At 38.7% G+C, this 23,743-nt stretch overlaps 1 protein-coding gene across 2 annotated transcripts in view; it reads left to right on the top strand.

Moving 5' to 3' along the window:
• The window catches only part of LOC129556211 (ADP-ribose glycohydrolase MACROD2), an 805,465-nt gene that overhangs the window by 716,678 nt on the left and 65,044 nt on the right, over positions 1-23,743 (top strand). The window contains exon 5 of one of the 2 annotated variants that reach the window (XM_088844313.1): positions 16,963-17,655. The exons of the other annotated variant lie outside the window; for it this stretch is intronic. Within the exon in view, the coding sequence (XP_088700439.1) occupies positions 16,963-16,970 (8 nt within the window). The 3' untranslated portion in view covers positions 16,971-17,655. Of the gene's footprint in view, positions 1-16,962; positions 17,656-23,743 lie in introns of those variants that run through there. 2 annotated transcript variants of the gene reach the window in all.

Raw genomic sequence — 23,743 nt, forward strand, 5'->3', positions numbered from 1 at the left:
CAGTCCCAAACTCCCAGACTATGCCCCCTCCCATCTTCTCCCCACTGATTACCATCATTTGTTTGTTTTTGTTTTGTTTTGTTTGTGAGTCAGTAAAGCAGGATGTTCAAGTATGTAAGTTCTGGAGCCAGATTGCCTATATGGAAATTCCTGCTGTGTGATCTTCAACTAGTTACTTACTTCACTAAGCCTCAATTTTCCTGTAATGTAGATAATAATGGACCATATCTCATAAGATTGTTGTGAGGATTAAATGAGTTTAATTATGTAGAGGGATTAAAATAAGACCCAGTTTATGGTCAGGGTTCTGTGTCTGTTAGCTGTTACGCTGGGAGTGGGGGCAGTCAGTGACGTGTGGTGTAACCCCTGGGGTTCCTCCTGTGAAGGTATCTGGCATCTGACAGGTGCTTCTCAGTCAGGGCAGAATCGTGGGCACTCAGGGTGGGCCCCTGAAGACCTGCATCTTTGCTTTTCTCTCCTCACATTCCGTATGAGTCACCAGATTTCTGCCACCACAGCTGCTGTGCTAAAATCTCATAACCAGTGTGAATATACTCAGATGGTAAAGAACTGAGCATTTGAAATTGAGGCAGTGAGAAGCAGGAAATCTTATGGGCCTTAATCCCACCCATAATGGTATTGATACTGGCTCAGAGACTCCATAGCTGCCTGTCCTGGCAAAATAGTTCAAACTCTTGTAACTTTAGCTTCTTCATCTATAAGTGGGATAAAAAATAAATACCTCTTGTATGCTATAAAAGATTAAATAAGACAGTATGTACATTTAAAGTGCCAGGTGCACCATAGGGATACAATGAAGGCTTGATTTTATTACTTATCACAATAAGAAAACCTAAGGCCCAAGGAATTGGCAAGAAAAACAATGCCCATTACCATGTAAAGATGCCATGACTTCATTTGCTTGCTGCTTCAGAAAGTGACAAGATAGACAGGTTTCTAGATAGCAAGTACCATTAAAGTATTTTGTCTCAGAAGCAAATAGCTTTATTCTTGGAACTTTGAGTCTTATCTTTGAGCTGCTTGTTAAAATGATTCTATGACTTCTGGGACATCTCTAATGCTAAAATCTCACTCCAACCAGTGTGTTTTTAGAAGGATTCAAGTGTTCAAAAAAAAGAGAGAGAGGAGGAAAGGAAGGAAGGAGAGAAAAGACTCTGTTTTCCATATAATGGAAATTGGATCTTGTTGATAATGAAGCTTTCATTTGACTTGAGTGAGATTCTTGCCTGGAGAATCCTGTGGACAGAGGAGCCTGGTGGGCTGCTGCCATAGGGTCACATAGAGTCGGACATGACTGAAGCGACTTAGCATGCATGCATCCGTTGGAGAAGGAAATGGTAACCCACTCCAGTATTCTTGCCTGGAGAATCCCAAGGACGGAGGAGCCTGGTGGGCTGCCGTCTATGGGGTCGCACAGAGTTGGACACGACTGGTGATTTAGTAGCAGCAGCCAAGATAAATCTGGGTGTCATCAAAGATGAGGTATTAATCAAAACTATTCACAATAGCCTGAAATAGCAAACAATCCCAGAACCTCAGGGCTTATATCAACAACAAGAAGAAGACTATTTCCTGTTCTACCACAGTTTGCTACTGATTGCATAGGGACACTGCCACACCTCATCTGTCCTGGGGACACAGGCCCACACAAGCTCCCTGTATGAAACGTGCCAGGAGGGGACAGAGGAAACTGGCACCATTGTGGTTGGACTCTTAACACATCTCTTTGGCCAAAGGATGTAGCCCTGGAATTTATCATGTTGAGGTAGGAAGCAGACTGGAAGAAGAATGAGCCAAATATTTGATGACAGTCATTACTGCAGTTCTTACGTGTTCTGATCCTCCTCCTCAACACACATGGTGGGACTGCGCCTGTCTGCCCACTCAGATTAGCCACAGTTATGTAATTTGCTTTGGTCAGTGAAGCGTGAATGAGGATAATGTGTCACTTCCAGGTTGAAACTTCAAGATCCAGTGTGCAATTGTAACATTCTTCATTCTTGTCAGGGTGACTCAGATGCTTAGGGCTCTATCAGCCTGGATCTCTGAGTGAAGGGAGAAATGGAGAACCACCACCCCTTCCATCAACCTAAGACAGGCCTGTTGTTCCAGCATGGTGCCTTTGTGCTGTCACTGAGATAGAAAAATTGTTTGTTACTTTAACATATCCTAGACTATTCTAACTGATTCATATAGGGATCATATTAGGAAAATTTTTCAAAAGTTAAAAAAAATTGTTTCCTTTTGCTCACGTAGATTAATATATCATCAAAGTTAAAGAGCTCAGGGGTAAATTTTACAATCAGAGAGAGAAGAAAAAGATGACCTAAATACCTCAGATGGGTTCCTTTGACTAGTGGTTGTGGTACTCGTGTTAGTGGGTAGTCAGACTTGGGAGCAAGGAGCAAGGAGGCTGTATTAGTTACAGCTGTAGGGTAAAGCTGACTTGGCAACTCCTTCTCTACTAGAAACAGAACAGCCTTCAGTGGAACAGAAACAGAACATCCTTAGACCAAATACATCTGGTCTAAGGACAGTGATATTGGAGACCACATGATGTTTTTTTTCTTTGATTTAAATGAGTTCACTGTGTATTTAGATGTTTTAAAGGGAAGATTCTTAGTTTCTTACCTTTGTGCTATAGAAATCAATGAACACAAGAGAGTACCACTAGTGAGTGGTTTTGTAGTTTTGTAGTTCAAGCAGATGGTTTGTGGATCTCAAGAATTTCCACATTCTCTGCTACTCCTGAAAATGAGAAAGAGAGTGCTATGAATTCAGGTACAGATCCTATTACTGATTCATTATGTGACCTTGGGCAAGGTACTTAATCGTTTTGGATCTCAGTTTTCTCATCGTTAAAATGAGGGTAATAATACTGGCATAGGTCATAGGGATATTGTGTGGATAAACTAATTAATGATTGTAAAATGCTTTGAAAGTGAAAAGCGTTGTATAATTGTTAGGTGCTATTATTAAGAAGTATTATTAGTGTGTTGTGTTTAATTTTTATGAGGGCTTCTCTCTGCTTTGAAGTTAGCATCCACGTGGATTGTGGGGTAGGGATAAGTTTACAGATGTTCTGCTCTCGTCCCTCTTTTGCCTGTAGAAAGTAGCTAGGGTAATCATCATTATGAAGAGTATCTCTTCAAGATAAAAAGATAGGAAATGATCTTCCTTTTAAAAAAATATGGAAATCGCTCTAACTTTAAAAGTATCAATGAATTCTTTAAAACCTCACACAGCCCTATGTTTCAATAAAGTCTAACAATGTGCAGAATTTGAAACTTCAGGCATTTTCTGCTTCAGCATAAGATAGGAAATGTTCTTGCTCAGATAACTTTAAATCAGCTGAACCAGCTTTTTCTAATTTTCCCACAGTGTTTGCTTCAAGGATGAAAACAAGTGAAGTATCCTATAGAGGAGAGAAATTCTGGTCTGTGGATGTGTTTTGCATTTTCAAAATTAAAAAAAAAGCTCCAATTAATTTTCATTTGCTTTATAGACTCTCTTGGGAAATGTGTTTCTAGGTACATTAAAAACAAGCTGTTCTTTTGAAGGTCAACTATATACCATGTTTATAGATGACTACACGGTACAGCTAAATAACACTGGATTTGAGGAGAAAGTCCGAGGTCAGGCTGTGGGAAGATGTGCTTTTAGTTGTGTGTGTTTTGACAAAGTAATTTAGTATCTGTCTCCATTTCTTTAAATAGATGTGTGTGTAAAATAGTTACTGCTGAACTCAGGGGGCTCTGGAAAGGATAAAAGCAGGTAGAAATCTTTGAGAAGGGTTTACAAAACAAACTGAGGTATTCAAATTGTATTATTAATTATTTAACATTTTATTTTACATTTAATTTGTTCTTGAGTTATCAAGTCCCTAAATATATTTCAGTGGATAGTAAAGATATTAACTTTGACTGTGTGGATGACACAAACTGTGGAATATTTTTAATGAGATGGAAACACCAGACCATATTACATGCCTCCTGAGAAACATGTATGCAGGGCAAGAAGTAACAGTTAGAACAGGACATGGAACAACGGACTGGTTCCAAATTGGGAAAGGAGGACATCAAGGCTGTATATTGTCACCCTGCTTATTTAACTTATATGCAGTGTATATCATGCAATATGCCAGGCTGGATGAATCACATGCTGAAATAAAGATTACTGGGAGAAATATCAACAACCTAGATAGGCTGATAATACCACTTTGATGTCAGAAAGCAAAGAAGAGCTAAAGAGCTTCTTGAAAAAGGTGAAAGAGAAGAGTGAAAAAGCTGGCTTAAAACTCAACATTGATAAAACTAAGATCATGGCATCTGATCCTATCACTTCATTGCAAATAGATGGGTAAAATGTGGAAACAGTGTCAGATTTCATTTTCTTGAGCTCCAAAATCAATGCGGATGGTGATGACAGCCATAAAATTAAAACACGCTTGCTCCTTAGAAGAATAGCTATGATCAACCTAGACAGCATATTAAAAAGCAGAGACATCATTTTGCTGACAAGGTCCATATAGTCAAAGCTATAGTTTTTCCAGTAGTCATGTATGAATGTGAGAGTTGGACCATAAAGAAGGCTAAATGTAGAAGAATTGATGCTTTCAAACTATGGTGTTGGAGAAGACTCTTGAGAGTCCCTTGGACAGCAAGGAGATCAATCAATCCTAAAGAAAATCAACCCTGAATATTCATTGGAAGGATTGGTGCCGAAGCTGAAGCTCCAATACTTTGGCCACCTGATTTGAAGAGCACACTCACTGGAAAAGACTCTGATGCTGGGAAAGACTGAGGGCAAGAGGAGAAGGGGTTGACAGAGGATGGGAAGGTTGGATGGCATCACTGACTCGATGGACACAAGTTTCATCAAACTCAGGGAATAGATAGTAAAGGACAGGGAAGCCTGGTGTGCTGCAGTTCATGGGGTCACAAAGTTTTGGACATGACATCAACTGAACAGCAACAACAAAGATATTAAAAACCTAACTAATTCCCTTGAAACTTTCTTCTGTCTGTGTCTTTAGTCTTTAACCCTATATCATGATGAGAAAGAGGTTGATAAGCACTTTCTGAGAAATTGTCCAATAAGCAGTTCAAAGTGATGTCAGCCATTTGAATGGGCAGTTTTGCATTAGCTTTGCTACAATTACATTAAAAAAAAAAACAAAACTGTGTGCAGACCTCTACACCATTACATTTTAAAATTACTAGAAGCTGTGAATAGGGAAGTCTGGCGTGCTGCAGGGTTGAAAACAGTCGGATATGACTGAGTGACTGAACAACAACATGATGAACTAAATCTTTGCAAGAAGGACAAATCCTGCAGTCCATCTATTTCCTTTCCTAAAAACGATGACTTCATGAAGTGGCTTCCCTCGTGTCTCAGATAGTAAGGAATCTGCCTGCAATATGGGAGACCTGGGTTCGATCTTGGGTCGGGAAAATCCCCTGGAGAAGGAACTGTCAAATCACTTCAGTATTCTTGCCTGGAGAATCCCATGGACAGAGGAGCCTGGTGGGCTTCAGTTGATGGCGTTGCAAAGACTCAAACATGAATGAGCAAATAACACACATGAAGTGACAGCCAATATACCAGAGCTGTCAAAGATGTCACAGTTATCAAAGAAGAGAGAAATGGTGAATTTTAAAGATTTATCTCATTATTTTTAGGCCCACTGGCATACTACCCAGAGTGGATGCCCTGGTGTGCCACTCAGCTCCCCATTTCAGAACTGAGACCCTCATTCCCCTATTACTGGGAGTGTTGTCTGCTGATGACTCAAGCTAAGCTTCTCTATTGTTTGTTTTTGTTCAGTTGCTAAGTCTCGTCCAACTTTGAGACCCCATGAACGGAAGAGAATGTTTTTCTGGAGCTCCCTTGCTTTCTCCATGTTCCAGTGAATGTTGGCAATTTGATCTCTGGTTCCTCTGCCTTTTCTAAACCTAGCTTGTACATCTGGAAATTCTCAGTTCACATGTTAGTGAAGCCTACCTTGAAGGATTCTGAACGTAATCTTAATTACTATGTGAAATGAATGCAGTTGTACAGAAGTTCTTTGAAATTGCCCTTCTTTGGGATTAGAATGAAAACTGTCCTTTTCCAGTCCTGTGGCCATTACTGAGTTTTCCAAATTTGCTGACATATTGAGTGAAGCACTTTCATAACATCATCTTTTAGGATTTGAGATAGCTCAGCTGGAATTCTGTCATCTCCCCTAGCTTTGTTCACAGTAATGCTTCCTAAGGCCCACTTGACTTCATGCCCCAGGATGTCTGGCTCTAGGTGAGTGACCACACCATTATGCTTATCCAGGTCATTATGACCTTTCTTGTATAGTTTTTCTGTGTATTCTTACTACCCCTTCTTAATCTCTTCTGCTCTGTTAGGTCCTTATTGTTTCTGTCCTTTATTGTGCCCATCTTTGCATGAAGTGTTCCCTTGGTATCTGATTTTTTGGAGGCGATCTCTAGTCTTTCCTATTCTGTTGTTTTCCTGTATTTATTTGCACGGTTCACGTAAGAAGGCCTTGTCATATTTCCTTGCCCCTCTCTGGTACTCTGCACTCAGTCGGCTGTATATTTCTCCATCTCCCTTGCCTTTCACTTCTCTTCTTTCCTCAGTTATCTGCAAAGCCTCCTCAGACCACCACTTTGCCTTTTTGCATTTCTTTTTCTTGGGGATACTTCTGATCACTACCTCCTGTACAATGTTCTGGACCTCTGTGCATAGTTCTTCAGGCACTCTGTCTACCTATTTAATCCTTTAAATTTGTTTGTCACCTCCACTGTATAATCATAAGGGATTTGATCCAGGTCATACCTGAATGGCCTAATGGTTTTCCCCACTTTCTTCAATTTAAGTCTAATTTTTGCATTAAGTAGTTCATGATCTGAGCCACAGTCAGCTCCAGGTCTTGTTTTTGCTGACTGTATCAAACATCGCCATCTGTGGCTGCCAAGAACATAATCAATCTGATTTTGATATTGACCATCTGGTGATATCCACGTGTAGAATTGTCTCTTGGATTGTTGGATAAGGGTGTTTGCTATGACCAGCATGTTCTCTTGACAAAACTTTGTTAGCCTTTTGGACTTGATGTCTGTTGGAGGATAGAGAAGCCTGGCATGTTCCTGTCCATGGGGTTGCAAAGAGTCAGATAGGACTTAGTGACTGATCAATGACAACAGCCCCCTTGGAGGTCATTCCTGCCTCCTGGGCCTAGCTTGGTTCAGTGGCTATTAATTTAGACAGTATAAACCACATCTCCTTGCTTTGATGGGAAATCACTCTGAAGGACTCTTCCAATACCAGAACTTCCTGTAGGATTGGCTTAGGCCTGTTTCACAGCTGAATTGTAATTTAGTTTCTTTACTCACCCAATTTCCAGGTCGTAAAACTAAGATCTAGGATCAATTTACAAAATAACATATCCAAGGAAATGCTGAATATGCTGCAGTCAAAAGTCCAAAGAGCTATCAGTTCAGTTCAGTTCAGTTCAGTCGCTCAGTCGTGTCCGACTCTTTGCTATAGACCCCAGCTAACATGTCCTGACCAGAAAAGAGAGTATTTGGGAAACTGGATCTGGAGGATGCTGGCTCTAAATGACTGGAACATAAAGTTGGATAAGGGAGAGTTTATTAACATGGGAGAGCTCTCCCACAATATGAAAATTAGTAGCCTGTCAGTGACTTTGGGAGATGATGTTAAAATATTGCTGGGGTGGGTCTTAGAAGCTTGGAGACAGTGATGGCCTACAGAATGAAAAACAGAATTGCTGTGGTGGACAGTGGATGAAAGAGGTTGCCTTGGTAGATCAGATATACATAAGGCTGGAAACCCAACCAGATGGCTATATTCTGCAGGGAGACCTAGAGGGTGTTCCATTTACCAAAGTGATAATGGAATCAATAGTGAGAAGAACACCATTATCTCTGAGGAGCTCAGTGGTACCTATTCTCTGTTGGCTAAGGCTGACGGAAAAGATGCTGTTACAGAACTGGACTTTCTACAGCAAAGTGAATGATGATGGGCCTAAGTCTGGCCTCTATAAAAACCAAATAAACCATGGTGAATTACAGAGGTCTACCACAAACTCAGTTAAGCTCCAAGTATATGGTTTGCAGCTATTGATCTGGCAACACATTCTTTCCCATCCCTATCTGGGAAGATGAACAGAAGCACTTTGTATTCACTTGGGTGAGATGGCAGTAAAAATTTAAATCTCTCTGTCTTTCCCTGGAAGTGGCCTGGACTGTCTGGATATTTTGCTGAATATCACATTGGTCTATTGATGACACTGTGTTTATCAGATGGATCTGCCATATGTGGCAAGCCTTAGTAAGGCATGTGTAACCCAGAGGGCAGGAGAATAAGCCTTGTGGAAATTCAGAGGCCCTCTGGGCCAGTCAAGTTTTTAGGTGTCTGAGATATACTGAGACTTCTATACCACCCACATATTTTTTTCAGGAATGAGATATTCATTCTCTCAGTTGCTATAAGTGTTGATTACTGATTATTCAAAACTGATTATCTTAATAGGAATCAAAAGTAACTCTCTTCCCAAGGTCATGACCTACACTCATGAGTGTACACTGCAGCTATGAAGGGGCATAAAAGCCCCACCCCATTGCCTTGATGGGGGCCAATTCTACAGGGCTATCCCAGATTCAACATGCTGGTAGGATTCGCTGAGGTCTCTGTTGCAACCACCCTGCGGTTCAACTTCCCCTTCTGTTCAGTCCCGCTTTTCTCGCTTCCTTATAAACAAAGTTCCTGAGCTAACCTCTCAATAAATGTGCTGTACACAAATATCTGCCTCAGAATCTGTTTTGAGGGGAGCAGAACTTAGGACCTTATCCTCAACATCAAAATACAATTTAATTTAAAAATACTTAAATTTTGTATTTTTTGTTTGTTGTTTTTAGTGTTTATTTATTTTAGTTGATAAAGTTTCACTTTTAGCACATCTGCAGCATTCCTGTGCATTCTCCTTACACATTTTTGATTAAGACCGGTGTCTTTTTTTTTTTAATTCTGATTTTTATTTATTTATTTTTGTTGTTCTTCATTCTTTTAATTTTTTTTTTTAGATATTACTTCTTTAATATTTTCATTATTGAAATGTTTACAAATATATTTTTCAATTAACAGCAACTCTGCCTTCCCTGTCCTCTATATTCTTAGAATTTAGAAAAACATACTAACAGTCCAAATAGACCTAACAATAATCTAGGATGAATAAGAATGTCATGTAGGTATTCCTTGCTTTATGTCATAAATATGAAACGAAAAACATAGAATTTTTTATTTCTTACTTAAAAAAAGCAAAAGAAAGTATGTGGCATATTGTTTTGTAAATGAAACAATCAAACACTGAACTACTTTTTTTTCTAGTCAGCCAGATTTTCATATAAAATAATATCCCTTAACAAGTATGAGGTGTTTTATGGATAGAAATTTGCTAGAAACTTTATTGTAAAAATTGAAATAATATAGGAAGTACAGAGATTCATAAAATATTTTCTGTGGTAAATGCGAACATAGGAATTGTAATTGTTTTTTTAATTTAATTATTAAATCAGGTACATGGTTCTGTTTAAGAATTAAAATACCTCAATCTATGAGGATACTTCTCACTCTATCCTTAACTAAGAAAGCAAAATTCTCTTCTCCTAGGAATGCTTCTTCATGTGGCAGTTCTTTGCTTGCTGTTATTAGACATTTAAATTCTTCTTTCCTTATCTTAAGCTTCTTTCCTTATTTATTCCTTTACAGGTTGTTGATACCATAATGGGAAAGTGTTCACAAGGTGCTGACACAGCAGGAAAATTTCAAAAACTGTTTTAAAAGATCCTGAACACTGGTAAAGTGGGGAAGGGAGGTTCATCAAAAAAGTGTATGGAGTTTTATTTTTTTTTAGCTCCCAAAATTTATTTTATTTATTTTTTCAAAAACAATTTTAGGAATCTTTACTTAAAAACAACCTTATCTTAAAATGGAGTAACTTTGGTTTTACGAGCAGCAAGCAAAGTACAGAAGCAAAAATGCATTACGGGAGCATTAAGTTCTACATTAGGTCACAGCGTCTAATCTGAAATCACACCCATAATATCATTTTTAGGGATATCTGGGAAATAGTTATTTCCCAGGATGTCTGAACCATAGCTGCTCTATTTTGACTTTTAATTGTTAAAAAAAAAAAAAAAATTTTTTTTTAATAGCCAAAATAGATTTCACCATTAATGATGTCAGTGTTTTTCTAGGTATGAGAAGATGCAAGAATTGGAACTCATAAAACCTTTTTCTGAAAAGATCTAACTATCTGAAGGCCTGTTCTGCCAGTTTTTTTTTTTTTTTCAGAGCACAGAGTGCCTCATTCCTGATTTTCACCCTGAACTTCTTTCAAGGGTGTTGAAGTTCAGCAGCTTGCAATGGTCATGATGTAATCTTTGTAGAGGCAGCTGGCAAGTACCAACTTCCAGTCAGCAGGGTCCCTTCATAGCCACTTATCTGACCATGTGACACCATTTCATGGCCATTGTGTCCCGCGGTGCTGGGAAGGCTCATTCCCAGGTCTAGGGAAGTGATGGGCCACTCAGTGTGTTAAAATTGGACCAGGCCTTGCAAGGCTCTGGACCACTGTCTTACTAGCCTCCTGGTCCAGGAAAATATTTCCTCTTGTTGCTTTTTCCCATACCCAGAGTCACATTATTACAATTATTGATCTCATATGGAACTGTCAGTTCAGCATTATATCACAGGCTCAGTGAAACAAGTGACATAGAAAATAATATAGCCATAGCTAGCAGTATTAGTAAAATAAGAATTATACGTCAAGAACTTTCATTAGATAAAGCCTGATATACCCCAAGTCACCTGACTTCATTCGTTAAATGATTATAGTCTGGTGTTAATCTCCTGGTTGAACATTATGGAGCATCCAACCTTTATATGAAGATTGGTTACTGAGATAAGCCTTAGAAACTAACCTAGAGTGTCCTTTTTAATAACTTAATTAAATCTTTTAGCAGTATCACGTAACAAGGAACTGTCTCAGCAGTGTCTTAGTAAACACTAGACATTAACAAAACTAGAAACTTAATTTAACAATTTACAAAACTTAATATTCCGTGATTTTTCATTAGGGAGGCCCGTGTAGCCAGGGAGGCTTTAACCCATCAAATAAAAAATGAGGTTTGTCAGGGAACTGGGAAAAGCCAAGCAGCCATCTTGGATTTCCCATAGCCCTGATCTTTTAAAAAAATCATTTATTTTAATTGGAGGCTAATTACTTTACAATATTGTGGTGGTTTTTGCCATATAACGACATGAATCAGCCACAGGTGTACATGTGTCCCACCATCCTGAAACCCCCTTCCACCTCCCTACCTACCCCATCCGTCAGAGTTGTCCCAGAGCACCCGCTTTGAGTGCCCTGCTTCATGCAGGACTGGTGTCTTTTATTCATTCTCTTTGATTCAACATTTTTAAAGTGCCTGCTATGTAATAGGCACTGTGCCAAGCATTCTGGATTTAATAGCAAATAATGCCTGACCAAATGGTTGAATGGGAGAAATGGTTAAATTAACAGACAATTAAATATACTGTGATTCATAGAGCATGCTGAGGGAGCCAAGACTTAGGACATTGAGTTTAGATTGTTGAGCAGCTAACAGAGAAATCTGTATGGTTTTCTGAAAAAGTGTCTCATCTGACCCTTCAGGACAAGCAAAAATTATGTGGATAAAAAAATTAACATGTTCAAAGAGTGGGAACAGTGAGAGGAAAGTAGAGAACAGGTTTGGAAGTTAGAAAGCACTTCCGCACAGCCAGACGTGGTAGACATTGTGGTACAGAGAACTAATGGCATTCATTGAATTGCTCCAGATAGAGGGGAATACAGTCAGATTTTAATTTTGGAGTTATTATTCTAGACTAGCAGAAGTATAAAGGATAAAATAGAGGTGGGTCCAGTTAGGAGCTCCTTGCAACAATATAGCTAAAAAATGATGGCTTCAACCACTGTAGTGACAGAAAAGATGGAGAAAATAATGGATTCCTGAGATAGAAAGTCAAATCAATAAAAGATTCTGATGGGTTGATACGGGAAGGTAAAGGGGTTAAAAGTGGACCTTGGCATCTATCTGCTTTGAGCAGGTAGAAGCATCATTTAACCAAATAAGTGGCGGAGGTGGGGGCAATTGGGGTATATGTGAATGTATCTATATGTGTTGGGTGGAATGCAGAAAAGCTGCATAATGATGGCTCTTATTTTGATAATTGTTTCAAGAAATTTCCATCCAAAGATATCCAGAGATATTTCCATCCAAAGTTACATGGATGTGTGAACAGAGAAACCTAGGCTTTGGAGATCACTCATGTTGATAACAGATGACCTGGGATAATCTCATCTAAGGAACAAATGTAGAGGGGGCAGGAAATGAAGCTGAAATTCTCTTCAGCAAAGATAGTGAGAAAAGCTGTCTATGTTCATCATCCTCTCTGTCGGAATTTTAAGTTACAGAAACTTAGTATGGTCTTTTATCCAGGATCAGTGATCCAAGCTTTCTTAATCTTTCCTCATAGTTCAAACGGTAAAGTTCTTTGGAAATATGACCAAGTTTGCTCTTTTTCCATTTTATTGTATAGACTATTGTATTTGACAATACCAGCATTTAGAAACCTTCCTAGGATGGCATGTGCTTCACTTACCCAGGAAAATAGGAACACACTTGTGACATCTGTAAAGTAGGTGACCCAAAGCAGTTCCTGCATGTGGATTAAAGAAAGCAATGCAGATCTGGACAAAGAGCATGAGAAGACTTGCATTTAGGATGTCATTGGTTCATGCCTGACCATGAGATCATTTGAGTAGGAAATGTTTTTAATTATTTTAACCCCTTAAAGAATGTTTCTGCTGCTGCTGCTAAGTCGTGTCAGTCGTGTCCGACTCTTTGTGACACCATAGATGGCAGCCCACCAGGCTCCCCCGTCCCTGGGATTCTCCAAGCAAGAACACTGGAGTGGGTTGCCATTGCCTTCTCCAGTGCATGAAAATGAAAAGGGAAAGTGAAGTCGCTTAGTCGTGTCCAACTCTTGGCGACCCCATGGACTACATCCTACGAGATTCCTCCATCATGGGATTTTCTAGGCAAGAGTACTGGAGTGGCTTGCCACTGCCTTCTCTGAAAGAATGTTTCTATCTCTCCACTAAATGAACCAGAATTTAAGTGAAAGTTAAAAAGTCCCTCAAAAATAATCCAAAATAACACATAGCCTTTTGATTTGTGAGAATTAAGTGTTATACTTCATTACTTAAAAACAGAAATTTGTTTAAACCTTAAAAGCAGATGACACACAATTATCTTTAACAATGGGATAATTTTCATGCTTTGCAATCTTTGTTTATTAATTATTTAGAGAGATGTTAAGTGTATTTTAAAACTCTTTTTACCCAAAATGATTATATAATTCATGTGTAGAGTATTTCAGCCACATACAATGATGATGAAGCTGTAGGAAAGGTGCCTTTTCTAAATCTGGAGTGACTGATTTCAGCTTTTCCCCCAGCTCCTTCTCTCCAAGTCCTCAGAAGGGATAATGAATGCACAGATGAAAAGTGTCCTGCTACAGAGACGTGCTGTGTGTTAGTGGAGTCTGGATGTGCTTCCTCTAGCCAAGCCTAGCCAAGCCTTTTTCTTTCCTTCCTAAAGAACCCTTAGTCCATCTTTTTATTTCCTGGTGGATCTTAACATTTACAACGTTTAACTTGAAAACACTAAGGTTTGTTCTCTTTTCTCTGTGTCAAAGAGACATGTACAAAACAGCCAGTGCAGCAGCTTCTTGTCATTTTCTACTGTGTGCCCGGCTCTCTCTGTTTATTAACCCTTTTAAGACTCACAGGCATCCCCTTAGTTGACACTGTTACTATGCTCCCTTATTAGATGGGAAAATGGAGTCATGGGAAGGTTTAGTAACTTGTTTGAGATCTTGTGCTAGAAAGCGGTGGGGCCACGACTGAAGTCTTGGTGTTGGGGCTCCAGAGCGCATCCTCTTAACTATCATGTTGTCCGTCCTGTCTTTCAACACTGTGAGCTTTTAAAACAACCCAAGATACTTGGTGTGTTGCAGAATGCAACTGGGAGATTTGGGCAAGAATGGAGGGGGAAAAAGAACTATTCTGTGCAGGTGGCTAAGATTAAAAGCATTACTGCGGATGCTGATTTCAGCCATGAAATTAAAAGACACTTACTCATTGGAAGGAAAGTTATGACCAACCTAGATAGTATATTAAAAAGCAGAGACATTACTTTGCCAACCAAGGTCCGTCTAGTCAAGGCTATGGTTTTTCCCATGGTCATGTATGGATGTGAGTGTTGGACTGTGAAGAAAGCTGATCGGCGAAGAATTGATGCTTTTGAACTATGGTGCTGGATAAGACTCTTGAGAGTCCCTTGGACTGCAAGGAGATCCAACCAGTCCATTCTAAAGGAGATCAATCCTGAGTGTTCATTGGAAGGAATGACGCTAAAGCTGAAACTCCAGTACTTTGGCCACCTCATGCAACGAGTTGACTCACTGGAAAAGACTCTGATGCTGGGAAGGATTGGGGGCGGGAGGAGAAGGGGACGACGGAGAATGAGATGGCTGGATGGCATCACCGACTCGATGGACATGAGTTTGAGTGAACTCCGGGAGTTGGTGATGGACAGGGAGGCCTTGTGTGCTGTGATTCATGGGGTCGCAAAGAGTCAGATACGACTGAGCAACTGAACTGAACTGAACCGAAGATTAAAAAAGCCCAAGAGTATCTCACCAGTTTCTAAAATTTAGGCTTTAGGAGAAGTGAAAAAAAAAAATTTGTTGTTGTTGTTGTTTCTTATTTATTTGCTTTTTTGTTTGTTTGTTTAAACTTGTTACACAGGAGAGGAAGATAATTTTGAATAACTGAACTTCTTTGAGGCATTAAGAAGTAGCCCCCTGAGACTCAAAGATCAAATGGAAGGATACTAAAATTAGTAATTGTTTTCTAAAAATTCATGTAAGTCTTTAGTATAAACAACATAAATCATATATGCATTTTATCTCTTAATTATAGTGTTTTTCTGTCTAGATTATTGAACTCTTACACAATAGGATTTTAGTTAGTTCTCACTAGCCTGCATGCTTAGGGTTTAAGTAAAAATATGCCCACTGACAGGGAAATAAGCTCACTTATTTATTTATAAGTATTTCAAGAATAATAACAAAATTTAAATGTAATCAAGTCTTGTTATCTACATTGGGAAGAGTAGCATGCTGTCTAATCTCTATTGAAGTATGTTTGCGACAACCTTTCAAGGAGATAATTCACAAATCTTTAGTTGAATCCTATGATTTAAAACACTTTCCCTGATCTATAAATTTCGTCTTCTTCTTTTTTTTTTTTTTACATTTCCCTGCTTAATAAGAATGTAATTCACTTATGGAATCACTTTTGTGGGTCATTGGACTTCTAGTGTTCCAACAGCTGTGATTTGTCCATTACTTACTGAGCCAGTTTGGGATTATCAGTACATTTCAACTGCCTTATAAAATTTACTATTGGTATTTTTAAAAAATATGTAGGATTCATCATGAACTTGCACACCATTGAGTCTTCTCTGTCTCTTTACAACTTAACACACATGCTACTAGAATGGGTAGGCCAATTGGAATCTTAGAAAATGACCATCTGAAGAGGCAACCATTTTGGTTGCTTCTAAAAAATTTTAAATGTAGCATTTAATTTGTAATGTATTGGAATGGCATTTAAGTTTCCAGACGGTCTTTTCCCTGAGATTCAAAAGTCTTTTCAACAGCTTTTCATTTAAGATGAAGTGTTTTAAACTTAGGGAACACTGGTTGCATTGTTAGTCTGAGTGAAGCTCACACTGCAAGGTGAAGGGACCAATTTGGATCATGAATGATGTTACTCCTTTCCATTCAGGGTTGCCATTCAAAATCTGACTGAAAAAGGGAGAATTCTGACCAAAATAGTCCTTAATTATCTCTTAATATATTTAGGATTTAATTTAAACACTATGTGTCCTAGTTCAGTTCAGTTCAGTCGCTCAGTCGTGTCCGACTCTTTACGACCCCATGAATCACAGCACGCCAGGCCTCCCTGTCCTAGAGTCAGGATTAAAAGGTAGGAGTTATTAAGAAATTAAGAAACTTGCGATATGAAAGCTTGCTTTATTCATACTTCTCTTTGATTATATGGTGGGATAGGTAAAAAACAAATTTTCTAAATAGAGCAGATATGGAAAATTATAAGAAATGGTCAACTATATGTATGGTTTATGTGGGGAAAGGTTTTTTGAAGTAGCCCTGTTGTGTTCTCTTGAGTACGTAAGGGTAAGTGTCTGTCTGTCCCACAAAGTCCCTTTCCTACATCTGTAACTTTTGTATTTGTTGCTTTCATATTACACATTGATGGTATCTCAGAATTATTTTGCTGCTGTTGATTCATGATATCCCTTATTTAACCTGGAAAGTAAGAAGGCAGTAGGTAGATAAAAGTTGTCTGATGCAGAGATGTTTCTTTAAAAGTGTAGCATACACAATTAAATAATTTGGAGATTTAGTTTTGAAGCAGAGTTTCTCTAACTCTAAACAACTCTGACAAAAATGGTCTCTTAAGAGACTATTATAAATAAAACAAGAAAAATATTTTGAAAAAATTAATCTCAAACTTCTTTGATTTATTAATCATTTCATTATTGTACTAATCATTGTTTCACTGATTATTGATCATCATTTTGATTGTCACCATGTGAACATATATTGAGATTTTTCATTTACGTGATAGAAATTACAAATTTGTAAGTGTGTTAGGTTCCCATGACTTCTGTAACAAATTACCAAAAATTTAGTGTTTTAAAATAATAGAAATTTATTCTCTTGTAGGCATATGAACCCACTGAGACTCTTCTAATGCAAGCCGTTAAGACTGAGACTTCATAACAGCCTCCAAACTGGCCACACTATGTCCAATTTCCCCCTAAACCGTTCTGTCTTGCACCCACCAGGTTAATATTCCTAAACCTTGGCCTTTTAATTTTCCTGCACAGATATATGGTTTGGCTCTTGATTTCATACGAGCTTAGGTGTCAACTCAGCCTAGCCCTGATCTACTTTTTCAGCTTTATTTCTAATGTCTTCCTTACCTCACCCTTGGGTTGTAGGTAAACTGCTCTGCTCAAAGCTTCCTGAAAATGCCATTTTATTTTCACATCTCCAACTCTTTACTCTTTCCCCTTCTAGACATGCCTTTTCCCACTTTGCCTTTTAAGTCTACTCACCTTTCAAGACCCCTCTGAAATGTGGCCTGAAATATGGCTTTGCCTTCACACTCCTTAGTAATGTCTGTAATCTTCTAGCTTGAGTTGCACTTACCAATAAGGAAGTCATCCTTTTGGGGGATGGATGCTTAATGGGTATGGATTATGTCCTGCCCTTTGTTATCATTCTTTATAGTGTTTTGCATAGAGTAGTCATTTAATGACTATCTCTTAAGTGAACTTTTTAAAGGCCACAACTTGAGATGAAATTTGCCGTTTCCATGCTGCCATATTTCTCTTTTACTCCGTGTGTTGCTATGATCACATCCTGTTCATGAAATCTGTGACTCTTTACAAATTTTAAATGAACACCTTGTTTTATCATTGATGTTCTTTCTCTTGAAAATAAATTCATTATACTTCTCTCAGATGTCTATGTTAAATGGAGACCATCATGAGTAATATTTTTTACAAGTGAAGAAAATTTATATAGTACAAGTTCATTGAAAATTCAAACGATAAAAAACAAAGTGAAAGTGAAAATTATTGATGCATACATTGATTTAATCAGCAAATGGAACATTTTAGTGTAAGTTTTGGAGAAATTTTTTTCTTATGCACATAAAAATATATGAAACTTTTAATTTCTGTTCCAAATATTTACTATGTGACAGGCTAGGCTTTGCTTGGGTACCTGAAGCTACTGGGGTACTTGTTCTGTGTTTCTCATCCTGAGACCCCAGCTCCAGGAACAGCCCCAGTCTGGGGTACGACAGAGCGCAGGAAAGAGAGGAATGGAGAGAGAGAGACAGAAGAAACACGGAATTTTAAGCTTCTGTTGCATTGCGGCAAATACGCCTTCTCGTAGTCATGGTTTCAAACATGCCGTTTGGCCACAGTGTTGGCCCCCCTATTTGTTATGCCCCACTTCCAACTAGGGATGCAAATTTATTTTCATCTATGGTTCCATCAGCAGAATTGTTCAGAGAATTTGGGCAAAGCCAGACTTCATGAGAGGGTTTTTATAGAACATGCCTCTCAGGCTACAGGTATTGTGGGGTACCGGGAGATCGCAGAGTCTGTAGGAAATGCCTCTGGTTTTCAACACTGAAGGCTTTCTGTTTTCAAGATATCCAAAGTAGACATAACCTGTAGAAGTGAATGCCCTCAGCCTATTCTCTCTTGAGTCTGAAAACATGTGCTTGCCTGAGACTAACAGCTCTGGACAGGAAGCTGTGTCCTTGAGGCTTTCATCCTGAAAGGGGGAGAATAAGCAGTTTCAATTCAGGCCGCCCTGCAGACTCAACCTGCTTCACTCCCTTATGGTCTGCAGGGAAAGTTTTTCCCCTAGTCTTGTCTCCCAGGCAGAATTCTGGAGTTAATATTCTAGTCAATAGTCCTCTGACCGCAAAGTTCAGCAAGGATAGGAGATGAAGATGCATCTTTGAGGAGCTATGTCATTGACTGGTCTGAAAACAAAACAAAACAACTATAGGAAAATCCTAAAGAGATTGTTAAAATGCAAATGTCTCAGCTGTATAGTCACCATGTAGTTATTTCTGTGTTTCTCAGGGTCAGGCAGCAGCACCGGCTCCCTGGCATTGTAGCATTACCACTGTGTGCTTATTGCTTTTACAGTTTATCGCTTCATTTTCCCACTACATTGATCCAACTTCTAGACCAGGGGTTGCTTTACCAACAAAGCGCAGGTCCAGGAGATGTCACTAAAATGTTCATTTTCCAACCTTCCAAAAGTAGAAACTGTATTGGTCATGCTTATAGTAGATAAAGTTCACTAATGCTGAATTCTTGGTGCTAGAATGTTCCATTATTATAGTGTTCAGAAATGAGAGAGCCTGCTTTGGGAAGAAATATAAAAAATGCTAACATAAAGTTATTAAATGTCCTGAAAATTTTTTAATGGATTTTAAGAATTACATTCTGACTGATGGATTTATCATTAAAACAGACATAGGGATTTATTTCAGGCTTTTGACAAATCTTTTGTTTTGATCAATAGTATATTTATATATGTAATTCCCTTCTTATGTTGTAGTCTTAATTTAAGTTGAAGTCTTGAAATGGCAACTATTTGGCATATGATCAATGCTAACCATTGAGTGAAGCATCCTTTGAAAAATCAAGAAGATAAAAGCAAAGTCAAGAGTATAAAATTAATTCTCATGTAATATTAGAATAAGAAATGTAAGGATGTGATGACAAATGGTAATAAATGCTGAGTTTCCCTAATGATACAGGACACATTGGACAGAATACACAATTTTAAGAAAATTTTTATAAACTATCTTTTTCTAATGTTCAATGAAAAAATAGATTTGATTTATTTACGTTTTGCTTTCCTGCGTCTATTAATTTTTAAATACTGTGCAGTTCGTTTTGAAGGTTTATTTATCTTCATGTTTACTTGATGTAATTCTATTGCTTGTTACAATACACAGACTAGTCAGCTACAAGAACAAGAATTCTATTAAAATGTCATTTTAATGTGATAGTGAATGGAAAAGGAGTTTAATTCTGATTTATTTTTCATGATAGAATTTATTTCACAAGTTCCTCTTAACCAGAAATATTTGGGAGTAATGTTGACATGGTGGATAGATACTCTTTGTCATTTTGTCTGTAAAACTGAGATGAAACAAATCTCTAAACAGATACCTATTCATACTCCATTACAGTTTTTAGAGAATATAATTACTATGACCTGAAACTATGCATAGTTCTCCCCACTTCACCCCTAAAATTCCCCCATTCCCTACCCCCAAGGGCAGACCCCAAACTTCCCAACCTCTCTAACTGTCCAACCACCACCCCTAAAGTAATAAAACCAAAATATGCTCAAAGCAATATTGTCTAAAGCTAAGTAGTAGACAGTTTGGAAGTGAGTGGGGCTTAAAGATGAAGTAAAGAGAGAATGGATGTAAAAGGGTATGTTTCTCCTTTGGAATTTCATTAATCTGGAACAAAGGGTTAGAAGATTAATTTTTTCCCTCTCCTTCTCTCTCCTTTCTTTAACTGAGAGTCACTATAGCATTTACACTTAAACAACTGCATCCCTTTCTGGGGCTCAAGAGGAAACACCTGCAGTATTGAGACAAGCAAGGCCAGAGTGATCTGGAAAACCAAATGGGAGGCCTGTAGAAGAGAGAAAATGATGCACAGAGAGTTTCTTGTAATCCATCACCAGGTTGACTAGATGCCCAACCTTGTTATTATTCATGAGGTATGCAGCTGTGCTCAGATGTTTCTGTATGTTGTATATTTTGTAAGAAAATAGAAACAAAATGTTCTAGAACATTTCATGCTCTTGTGCTTTATATCTGCAAGCATTTTCTGAGCACATGCTGTGTAAGGGACTGTGGCCTCTGTCAGAAATTCAAAAATCAATAAAATATGAGGATGCTGATTGCAGCCATGAAATTAAAAGACGCTTACTCCTTGGAAGGAAAGTTATGACCAACCTAGATAGCATATTAAAAAGCAGAGACATGACTTTGCCAACCAAGGTTCATCTAGTCAAGGCTATGGTTTTTCCCATGGTCATGTATGGATGTGAGAGTTGGACTGTGAAGAAAGCTGATCGCCGAAGAATGGATGCTTTTGAACTGTGGTGTTGGAGAAGACTCCTGAGAGTCCCTTGGACTGCAAGGAGATCCAACCAGTCCATTCTAAAGGATATCAGTCCTGGGTGTTCATTGGAAGGACTGATGCTAAAGCTGAAACTCCAATATTTTGGCCACCTCACGCAAAGAGTTGACTCATTAGAAAAGACTCTGACGCTGGGAGGGATTGGGGGCAGGAGGAGAAGGGGATGACAGAGAATGAGATGACTGGATGGCATCACCGACTCGATGGACATGAGTTTGAGTGAACTCCGGGAGTTGGTGATGGACAGGGAGGCCGGGTGTGTGATTCATGGCGTCACAAAGAGTCGGACACGACTGAGCGACTGAACTGAACTCATTTGGGGAAGAAGGTCAAAAGCAGATCAATTACAGGCAAGAATAAGGAAACTTAGAGGGAGAAAACACTAATGCTGATGGAATCTCCTTACATAAAGTTACTGAATAAAAGTGATTAAAACACATATGAAGACTGGAATTAGAGAGTACCAGTAGTCAAGATATATAATGATGATGGTAGATAAGAAAGAATAGAATCATTGAGATGGTTTTCCATCTTCACAAATAAGATGTGTCAATATAACACACTTATAAAATGAAAAACTGGAGAATACCATCAAGAGGAGAAAGGACTTGAGAAACCAGTGTTGGAGGAGAGGAAAGCTCTGAAATGTTTCTGTGGGATGCTCTTAGAGCTGCCTTTCTCTACATGCTTTGAGTATTAGCTTGCCTTGACTTACCTATTTCTAAATTTCTGCTTTGCGGGTATACCTTGACTTCTCCAGCTTTGAGAAGAAAAAATTTTTCCACTCTGGAGTGGACTAATCAATTTTTAGTCGATCATCTAGATGTACAAGTCCTGTACAAGTTGGTAATCTTACCAGGGTCACTGATTTGTTATCATTAAACTGCCTAATTTGTAGTTAGGTTGAAAAGAAGATTGCATGAAATATTAAAGTTAAGACCAGAGGGAAACATTACATCTGAGAATTTCAAGTCGTCACCTTGCTTGGTGTCTCTGTTCTCCAGCACCCTGGAGACCTCATCATGTCTTCTGTGTAGTTTTACATGTGTAGACTTTTTCTTCATTACCATTTTCCAATTCCCTACTGTTCACACTGTACTAGAGCAATAATCTTTGTCACTTTTGAATTGGTGCCCAGTTGGCTGCTGTCACATTACATCCATTTTTAGATGTTCCTCAAACCCACAGAGGTGATATACAGTTTTCTGACAATGTGATTTTTTTTTTCAAGTTTTGTCTCTTCCGTGGAAGAGAAATTTGCTGTCGTCTTTGACAGCTGGACAAGGAGAGATTGCAATCTCATTTTCTTCTCAGTATTTTCTACCTTGCCAAAATCACGAATAAGCAACATTTTAGATGGTTGACTTCCAAAAACCATCCTGACTGGATGGTTTCCTGTCAAGCTCCTGTCAGGATTTTGGAAGTCAGAGAACAACTTCTTTTCAGTCGTGATTTTCTGTATTTTGTTTTTGAAGTCTGAATTATGATTCATGTTTCCTTTCTAAAGTTTAATTTTTCAATAACCTAAAGCTGGGAGGAAAAGGAAGCTTAATCCCTTCTTCCGTTTAGTTTGATATGGAGAGTACCCTCTGTGTCAATGGTACCGCTCTATTAATGGGATCCACTAGTGGAAATCTATGCTATCATCTCTTTTATTAGTAGTTTAAATTACTATTGTTACATTTTAAATTTAATTCTGTCTTTCACAAGTCAATGTCTAGATGACTTTGCAGTGACCATTTTCAGGATATCTGTGATTTTTTAAAACCCCATTGCATTTCATATGCACAGATATAGCATAACATTGAAAGAAAAGGAAAAGCTAACACTGTCCCTGTCATGCAGACCTTTTCAACCTTCTGTTTTCTCCTCGGTCCTTACACTTATTAAGAGGAAAGGAGGAAAAGAAATTGGGAACTAAATTAAATGTTTCAGAATTGATCTCAAAGAATGAAGTGGAAGTCTTTTAAACACACCTGAAATCTTTTCCTGCTGCTTTCTTCATGACTTCAAAGCTGCAACTCCCCACGGTCACTCTGGGTTACACTCCTACAGTATTGTTTCTACAGGGGGACTCAGCATAGTTGTTGCAAATATGGTCTTAGAAGCCTGGCCCCCAAACCTGATCCTGCCAGAACTGTGTGACTCTGAGCAAGTTCCTCACCCTCTCATTCCCCCAGTTTCTGCATCTGTATAATGGAGATCCTAAAAAAGAATGTTCACATCTTTGAGCTGTAGTTAGAATTTAATGAGTGACTCTATGTAAGGTGCTTAGGTCAGCAGCACAGAGCAGGCATCATATATGTATGGTAAAGAGATACATACGTGCTTAATGTGTGAAGTGAAAAGTGAAAGTGGAAGTCGCTCAGTCGTGTCTGACTCTTTGTGACCCTACAGTCCATGGAATTCTCCAGGCCAGAATACTGGAGTGGGTAGCCTTTCCCTTCTCCAGGGGATCTTCCCAACCCAGGGATTGAACCCAGGTCTCCCGCATTGCAGGTGGATTCTTTACTAGCTGAGCCACGAGGGAAGCCCACTCAACATATATTCAGCCTCATATTTTGGTCCAGGGCCACTGGACATCTTATCCTCCAGTGATAGCTTAGGTTTAACCTTGGCAGTGGCATGTTTGCTCACTTGTTTCCAAACAAATCCCCTGGGTTTCCTGACTAATGTGGAGGAATTAATAAGGGTAAGCTGTTTGCATTCAAGCAACGTCTAAAGTATCTCATCCCTCCTTC

This window comes from Moschus berezovskii, chromosome 15 (genome assembly GCF_049115385.1).
Source record: "Moschus berezovskii isolate FMDL1 chromosome 15, NW_MosBer_1.0, whole genome shotgun sequence".
Classification (NCBI taxonomy): Eukaryota; Metazoa; Chordata; class Mammalia; order Artiodactyla; family Moschidae; genus Moschus; species Moschus berezovskii.